Genomic DNA, 9918 nt, shown 5'->3' with positions numbered 1-9918 from the left:
AAATATTTAGAATTTGATAGATTAGTCAAATGCTATGGTAAGTAATTTGATTTTACTTTACAGTGCACACAACATATTTATCTTATAAATACATTGAGTTTCACTCAACGTAATCATATTTCTACAGTACTTAGTATAAAAATTTGTTACTCTGTAATTTTTATTTTAAAATAATATGAAAAACAATTTATTATTACACAACGTTCAAGTACATAGTTCAATATGTCAATTGATTAGAGGTTACTTGAGAAACTTTCGTACCGGCTTATGAATGGTTTTTTCCGTTTTACTAACCCATAATGATATATCAAAACTTACAGTTCAAATTAGTGCGTGTGGTCGGCTTATATATAAGAGTAATTTTACCTTTTATCAAACTTAAATGCAAAAATATTTACTTTGTTCACTCGTTGGTTTTTTATTTTATACAAATATTTAAGCGAATGATGAGTATATTGTAAAATAATAATATTTGAAAATGCTAATATAATTCACCTATAAATTAAATCGTCGTAAAAATCCAACGAGACAAGACAACTTTCTTAACTTATGATTTACAATAGGTCAATTCACTACAATACTTAAGATAACAGTACAAATTTGTAACTGCTGGACATACATTTTGGTATATTACATATGCGTATATCTAAGACGGAGAAAACATTATATTATGTGGATTCTACTGTTTATGGTGCATTTATGTTTTAATTATGTGTATAATTTATTTTATTTTTATAGAATTCTAAAACATAGTGATATTAAAATAGAATATAAACTGCAAAAATCAGAACTCACTAAATGACTAATATTTCATAATGAGTATTTTTTTAGTAAATATTATGATTTTTGTAGAAAGGAATAAATTAATTATTTTAGGTGGTTATTTTAAATTTTACTTATAGGTATAGTAAATTAATATTTTGATGTTTAAATAATTATTAAATCTATATAAATATTTATATCGGTATAAATGTTTTGTTACGCCTGCAGCTAAAGTTAATTTTTTGATGCTGATTGAAGCGTAAGAAAATAACTGGTGATCAGAGAAAATAAAAGTTAATTTTGATTCACAATATTATACGTATAATTTTTTATTTTTTTTTAGGCTTAATCCAGGCCATTTAGGCCCAATGCTGCTTCCGCTATCTCCTTCCATGCTTCTCTGTGTGCTGCCTGTTTTTCTCCATTCCGTACTCCTAGCATTCTGAGGTCTTCCTTAACTCGGTCCTCCCATCGTTGTCTAGGCCTTCCTCTCGGTCGATTTTTCGGTCGACTCTGGCTTCCATTTCGTGATGATCGATATAAGCTGGCCCTCTGCTCTCCAGACGTGACCGGCCCATCTTATTCTCTGGCTCTTGAACGCCCATGCCCCACAGGCATAAAGTACAATTGGTCTAACATGGGTCTTATATAATCGGATTTTTGTTTTTCTTGATAACATTTTAGACTTAAATAATTGGACTATTGAAAAATAGCATCTGTTTCCAACTGCGATTCTTCTGTGGATTTCTTTGTGACTATCTCCCTGCGATTCTATATCCACTCCTAAATACTTAAAGTTTCGAACTCTTTCAAATGACAAATCTTTTACTGTTAAAGCATTTTGTGGATGTTCTCTCCTTGATACAATCATGAATTTGGTTTTGTTTTTATTAATGATAAGTCCAATCTTTTTCGCTGCATCAATTAAAATGTCAGTTGTTCTCTTGAGACTATCCTCTGTCTCTGCTATAACAGCTATATCATCTGCATACGCGGCTAAAAATACTTGTTTTCCTTGCCCTATATTCAAACCTTGTGGCTCGTTTTGTAATACTTTTTTAACTACCGACTCCAACGCGATGTTAAACAGGATCAGAGATAGGGCATCACCCTGTCTTACCCCTGTGGTCACTGTGAATTCCTTTGATAATACCGAGTTGAACTTAACTTTGCATCTTGAGTTTTCCATACACGCTTTCACCATCCTAACGAGTTTAGCTGGTATTCCAAGTTGCACCATTACATTCCATAACGTACTCCTAGCTATCGAATCATAGGCTTGTCTAAAATCTACAAATAACAGGTACACATCTTTATCAAATTCATGACTCTTTTCGGTTATTTGTTTGATGAAATGTATTTGGTCAGTCGTGGATTTTCCAGCTGTAAAACCTGCTTGGTATTCTCCTACTATCTCTTTAGCATACGGTTTTAGCCTATTTAAAATAATGTTCGAGAGAACTTTATAAGTTGTGTTAAGCAGGGATATACCTCTATAGTTTTGACAGTTCATTACATCTCCTTTTTTATATATTGGGCATAGTATGGAAACCTGCCATGCTTTCGGTATTATTTCTTCTCTCCATATTTTATTTATCAGCTGTTTTAAGTTTATCATAAGAGTAATTCCTCCTTTCTTTAAAAGTTCCACTATTATTGTATCATCTCCTGGTGCCTTACCTCCCTTTAGCATTTCGACCGCCATTTTAAATTCTTCCAACGTAGGTTCTTCTAAATATTGCTCTACTGTGATAATATTTTAAAGTTGATATATTCAACATTTGTTCGAAGGCATTTTTGAATTCTCTTGTTACTTCTTCCTTATCAGTTATTAATGTTCCTTGGTCATGTTTCATTATCGTTGATCTTGGTTTAAATCCGTTCTTAACCTCATTTGCCTTTTCAAAGAATAGTTTTGTGTTATTTTTGTAGCTATTTTCGATAGTTTCTGTTCTAGTTTTCTCCCACATTCTTTTGTTTTTTCTGATTATCTGCTTTGCTCTTTTCTGTTTTAAGGCTAATTCTCGTTTATTGGCTTCACTTGGATTCCTTAACATTGTTGTTCTTGCATCGTCTCTTTCTACCATGGCAGTTCTGCATTCTTCGTTAAACCATTTATTTATTGCTCGTTTTCTTTGATATCCCAGAACTTCCTCTGCTATTTTCTTGACCGACTTCTCGGTATTTTCCTACATCTCATCTATACTGCTCGCCTTTTCTGTTGGCCGCAGTATATCATTTAACCCATTTTTGTACTGTTCTGTCGTCTGAGAGTACTTCAGTGGTTCAATGTTTATCTTTTTGACAGGTGCTCTTCGCTCTTTCCATTTTATTGATAGTCTTAATCTGACTTTGGTTTTCACCATGAAATGGTCTGATAATCCGCTACTACCTCTCATGCTACGCACATCCATTATACATCTTTTAAATCTACCATCTACTACTACGTGATATATCTGGTTTCTCGTTCGCCCATCTGGCGATACCCATGTCTGTATGTGTATATTTTTATGGGGAAAGGTAGTGCTACTTACTACCATACCTCGCGCAATAGCAAATTTTATAAGTCTCGTCCCATTGTCATTTGAGTTCAAATCTAGGCTGTTACTCCCTATTGTCGGGCTGAAGATTGGTTCTTGACCTATTTTAGCGTTAAAATCACCAAGTAATATTTTCACTTTACTATTTGGTAGTAAGTCCCACACTGTGTCCAGTCTTTCGTAAAATTCATTCTTAATTGCTTCATTCTTATCCTCAGTAGGTGCATAGCCGTTGATTATAATTAAGTTATACAATTTACATTTTAGTAACTATCATTATCAGATAAGTATTCTATCATTAATTGCTTCAAAACGTTTTACGTTAGGTAACAGTTTGTCGTTTACCACAAAGCCAACCCCTGCTTGATGATCCAGTCCACCACTATAGAAGTAGGTCCAATTATTTATTTTTAGGTTTCCTTGCCCTGGCCATCTAGTTTCTTGAATCGCAGCTATATTCAGTTGATATCGTTCAAGACTCGATATAACTGTCGTCAGATGTCCTGCCCTATACAACGATCTTACATTCCCGGTTCCTATCGAAAAGTCCTTTAGCTCCACATATTTCATCCGAGGCGATTTTGGTTGAATCGTAACAATATGTGTTTTTCCGTGTAGGGTTGTTAGCCCTACGACAACCTCCATTAATGGAGGGCCCGACAGGTTTGAGGTTGCTTCAGGGTATAGATTTGATACACCTTACTGACCTGAGACGTCATCTATGTGACCTTCAGGCTGCAACCTCAGTTAACTAGGGACCGCGGGTTCGTTAAGCCCGTTCCTCTTTACAGAGTCACCTTGCGGGTCTCGATTATAGACGTATAATTGGGCGTAATATATAAGAAAGACTGTTTTCAGAAACCAGTATAAACTATAAACCGTTAAAACCATTAACCGTTAAACCAGGAAAAATTGAAAAAAGGTATACAAACCGTAACTAAAACCAAAATTTCCTAAAACCGGTATTGAAAACTTGAAACCAAAATCGAAAAAAATATCTACTGGTAGATATACAAAATCGAAACCGAAACTGAATTTTTTTCAGTCGGTTTCAGGCCCTGATTTTTAATCTTTTAGCATAAGCACAAATAGAAAATGTGACGTGAACAGAAAATCGTTTTAGTTTTGAGTCGATTTCAGCCATCACCTCTTGTAGATCGTTTAGCAGTCGTTTTCCGTGTTTAAAAAACCTTGCATCACACCCTACCTACACAATAAACTACCATCATTATTAATACCTTCTGTCCCAACCAAGGCTGCTCCAGCTAAAGATTTAATCTTTCAATAAATATATTTGTATTTATATGCTATATTTCTTTCAATAATAGTATTAATACAATTTTTGACCAGTAGCAACAATTTGATTTAACGAAAAAAATTTCTTTTTTCGTAAAATGAAAAAAAATAATGCATGATCTACAAAGGTGTATGATTAAAATCATAAAACATGTACACATATAAATCTATAAGCACCCTTCAAGCCACAATTAACCTAAAGATATAACTTTATTTAACTTCGGATGGACCAACATCCACTATCCATCTGACTTAGCACGTTAAAGATGAAAAACATAAAATTAGTCGATAGGCATAAACGTACGAATGAATTGGTTTCATAAAGATTTATTTGCTGTTATTCAAAACTTTTATAGAGCCAATGTTAGAATTTGGAGTTGTAAACCAAACAAGGGGTACGTTCATTTTTTAAACTAATAAAAGAGCACTAATTAGTTATGACCAACATTGTTAGAAAACTGTAAGTGCTGGTTGTGTCTGTCCACCGTGATGGTATGGTACAGCCATTACTGGTCCAATTGATTGCACTTATTGCCCCAAATACAAAGACGATGCACAAAATTAATAATATAAAAATTATGAAGGGTTTGTTCAAAAGAGGAAGAATATTCAATTATCCTTGACGTTCGCTTCTTGTTTTTTTTTATTTAACAAGCAGTCCATACATGAGGGGTGGTCCAAAACGTACTATTGCCGAAATTGAAAAAATAGAGTTAGGTATCGATTCTTATGGAAAAAATAACGATACATAGATTGGCGTCGTCAGAAAAGATCAAAACTTTCTATAACCTGGTTAAATTTGCCATTCAAAATGACTGGTTAATCCAAAATGAACCTTTTCCATATATAAAAATAATATATTTTAGAAAATCAAAACGTACTTTTTCCAGTTTTAAGCCAAAATATACTACGGCCCATGTTAAAAGAAAAGGAACAAATCATTACTATATCATTTTATCACATTAAGGAATTAAAATGGCAGCGTAACGGGATGACATATTGGCTATAGGCTATGAAATATACTAAGATATGGACTGTAGCCTTACGCTGCCATTTTATATTTGTTTGATAACAATATAGACTATGTGCAATAACCTTGTATATTTAAGTCATGCCTTTGACCATACATATAATTTTCATAGCTCTTTTTTGAGATTTAACATGATTAATCATGTCATCGACTTTTCTAGAAATATAAAAGCCATTGTGATATTTACACATAATAATTCGAGCATGATATTTGGGTTAAATATTCGATCCATTAGGTACCGACAATTGAATTTCAATCTTCGTTGTGTCAGGCTGAATAATATATATTTATATATTGTCACTGCGTTCATAATTTTGTGTAGTTGATTAGAATGAAATATAAAAATAATAACAAACTGAGATTGACCTTTGTGTATTGTGTTATATAATTTATATGTTCATAGGGGGAAATAATACATATCAAGAAATATTAGGCAGTTTCTGTAAGTATACATTATATAGTAGTCATTTATAATGTTATATTTAAATATTTTATAATGCATTAATTGATTGTTGATGATTAAATATATTAAAATAGGCAGGTAATACAAATACGTCTTAGTAATATAATCAAATATTATGTTGGTAGTGATGATAATACGTAAATCGATCCTTAGGTTGTTCTAATGTAAATGCATAACTACTGGCAAACACATAGTAACTTTTAGAATTGTTATATTATTACATTTGATTATTTGAAGAGAATCTTTCATTTAATATATATTTGTATAAGTCTGCATCAGGGAAGAGGGAACTAATTTACTATGAAAAATCATCTGCATTATTTCTGTATTTCTCATTAATATAATGATCACATGGACTAACAATCGTAGAAGGAGAAAGAATGTAGTTATGAGGCAGATTTAAATATGTAAAGTACATATAGTCAATTCGCCGACCGAATGCAATTTAAGTCAATGAGCGCTTATTGTTATATTCGTGTTTTAAATATAATTGTGTAATAATAATATAATGGTCCTGTAGTAGGAGAAAAATGAACGGAAAGGCCATTTGTAGTAGGAGAAAAAATAGGTGGAAAGGGGAAGGTGGTGATTTCAGATGAGACGAGTATATTATTATATTAAATACGGTGAAACAGAGCGATAAGTAATGTCTGGTGATTATGCGGGGTTGATGACCTGCTTCAATGGGCAAGGGATGCATCTGGCGGACTGGTTGCATGTGTCCTTGCAAGAAATGACATTTCAATAATCCCTGCTACGGCGTCAATACTGGGCAATGTGTCGCAGTAGGTTTATTTGTACGTGTATGTGTGTGTGTGTGTGTGTGTGTGCACGTGTCTGGGAGTCGTGTAAAATTATGTTGTTTGAGAGTTTCCGCATAAGATCGTCCTACTACTGTGTTATACCTATCTGCCTAATGATGTTTGAATTATCTACGCTTATTGTATAAATATTCAAGCACTTACCTTGCGCGTAGATTGCTGCAGCTGGTTCTCCCGAGTGGTTAGTTATTACTCGGGGTCGTGTTCGACAGTCGATATCACGATGACAAAATATGTATCTTGGTGTATATAATCTGTAGAATTTCGTATACCTTACACTCTTTTAAAATTGTGACAATTACCATGTGCTCTCAAGATTCTTACATTCGTAGCAAGAGTACATATAGTTGATTCAAAAACCTAATGTAATTTACGTTAATGTGATAAATACTTGTGTACCAAAATAAGTGTTAAATATGTTTACATTCATAGCAAGAGTACATATGGTCAATTTGCCGACCGAATGCAATTTAAGTTAATGAGCACTTATTGTTATATTCATGTTCAAAATGTAATTGTGTAATAATAATGTAACGGGATTACGATATTATGATAGTCACAGAACTTTATGATTTTAAAAGATTAATGGGTAGGTGAGTGGAAAAAATTAAAAATGTGAATTTGTCTGATAGAGAGATGACTAATTCAGATAGTCATACCAAACGCTAAGATAATCCAATATACATATACTGTATACGCATAAACGCATAGCGATAAGTACTTTTTGAACAGTAGTAGGAGAGTGCCGTGATGTTGACTGGCGTGTACGTGCATGGGTCGTCTTCTGAGAGATACTGTTGTTGGATCGATTTTGAAGGGTCCTTATATGGTATGATTTCTGTGTAATCCCTTCTTCTGATATGTATCGATTAATACGTGATATTAAAGTATTGATATTCTTTCTTATTTTGGCCATGCGATAAAGGTAGCAATGCTAATTTATTGTTTTGTTTTCACCGAACATCTTGATCGGAAAATTATCGAAGGGGTATTGTAGTATATAATATATATGTATACAAATACGTAAGAATGTATTCATGGTTTTATAATATACAGTGTCGTCTGGCGCCGCTGATAATTGATTGTGTTGTTTTTACTAAACGTTTGATCTGGGAGGTGTAGAATATTATTTATGCATTTCATGTGTCGCGTGTATGTAAGAGGAGTGCGTATAATGTATACATGTACCTGATACGTACGTATATATGTATATCGGACCATCCACATTCCATAATATGGTCCGTTGTCATTAGTTGTCTCATGTTTTATTTCAAGTTTAAATATTATTTATTACACAGATATTAATCATGCAATCGATATCATTTCTCATGATGACGGTACACATGAAATAAGTGATAGAAGTAAGTATAAGTTACAAGTTACTTTCACCTAGTGTTATATTTAAATTTGTATAATGTATAATGTGCTTACGTCATATAAACGATAAATTATATTACAATAGGTAATAGGAACAAATAAAAATACGCACTAATCAATAATCATATTATCAAATATGTATTAAAGATACATACGTAGTGCTATCCGTAAATTGATACATTGTAAATTCATACCTATTTCCTATCAAGTAGGTAGTTACTATGATAATTGATATATTATGACATTTCATAAATTGGGGAGTGTGAAATCGTCGTACTGAAATTAATCTTGGCATGATACTTGTAATAATGTAATAAATACTTAAAGCTACATCTTAAAAAATACAAAACGTATGAACTTAGAATTTGTATGAAGCTCATACAATTAAATTTTGAAATAGTGGTTAATCTAATGATTTAGATTAATTGTGGAAATTGAAACATTTTTTTTTGTTTAAATTGTTGCAATTGGATGCAGATTATAATAGACAATAGTCAAACTAAAAATGTATATAATTTCTTTATTGGATATAAATGGTTGTTATTGGTTACTCGGGTAGATCGTGTACAAGCATGCATAGAATTATCCAGCTTACGCCCCCGAATAAATATACTTTACATTAAAACCATATGTATGTGTATAGCTTAAATACTCAAAAACAACTCCATTGAATAAGGCAAAAATATCAGAGATTATTTTTAGAGATGTAAGAAAAGTTTAATGAGCTTAAACCACATTAAAAAAGATACCAATTTATTGCTAAATCTGTGACATGCTGTTGTTTTATTTCACAAAGCTAGGTACACTAACACTTGCATTGTACCAAATTAATAATTTGAATATGATTATATATTTATATGTTGTAATTACGTAGGTCCACAAGTATTTGTAGTGGATTATATTGAAGTATAAAAACAATAATAAACTGAGATTTATATATTATAATATAATTTATATTTTTTTAGATCCTGTGTTTCAATTTCCTGAAAATTTTTATAATCTTAAAATTAACTTCAGTATGTATACATGTTTATTTATTAATAGTGTTATATTTTAATAATAAATAACATGTCCTGTGGTCATTGATTCTATAATATTATTTATTTATTTATTTACGGAGAACAAAACTCCATTTACAAAAAGTATGTACAAATATAACAGTTACAATGTAATTTCATAGAGAAAAGAAAGCCTTTACAGTATGTGAGAATCAATTTGTATATAATAAAAAGTAAAATTAATAATAATATAACAATAACAATAATCTCGTAGTATAAAGATTGGTAATATTATGAAAATTTAAATTAAACCATATATCTGTTTAATATCATTACTACTACAATGAAATAAATCTAAATTGGCAAAATTACCTGATGACATTACCATATTTGATGGTGAATTTAGGGAATAATTTGTTTTTATGTTTCGTAAGAAAAATAAATTATTATTTCTCGTGTTTTTTGGGTTGGTATTAAAATTTAGATTCTCTAATAAAGATCTGCAATCAATTTCTTAATTAAGTAGTTTGAATAAAAAATTTAAATTCAAATAGTTTCTACGGTTTTTTAGGGGAGTCATATCAAAAAATCCTAAAACTCCATCATAACCAGTGTGAGGTTGTTTTTCTAT

At 31.6% G+C, this 9918-nt stretch overlaps 1 protein-coding gene across 2 annotated transcripts in view; it reads left to right on the top strand.

Moving 5' to 3' along the window:
• The window catches only part of LOC103308549 (putative mediator of RNA polymerase II transcription subunit 29), an 81940-nt gene that overhangs the window by 11950 nt on the left and 60072 nt on the right, over positions 1-9918 (top strand). For both annotated transcript variants that reach the window (XM_029490804.1, XM_029490805.1), the window contains exon 2: positions 11-37. In XM_029490804.1, coding sequence (XP_029346664.1) covers positions 11-37 — 27 coding nt within the window. The remainder of the gene's footprint in view (positions 1-10; positions 38-9918) is intronic.

This window comes from Acyrthosiphon pisum, chromosome A2 (assembly GCF_005508785.2).
Source record: "Acyrthosiphon pisum isolate AL4f chromosome A2, pea_aphid_22Mar2018_4r6ur, whole genome shotgun sequence".
Taxonomy (NCBI): domain Eukaryota; kingdom Metazoa; phylum Arthropoda; class Insecta; order Hemiptera; family Aphididae; genus Acyrthosiphon; species Acyrthosiphon pisum.
The sequence above is the reverse complement of the archived record's forward strand: the minus strand, read 5'-3'. Positions and strand labels throughout refer to the sequence as shown.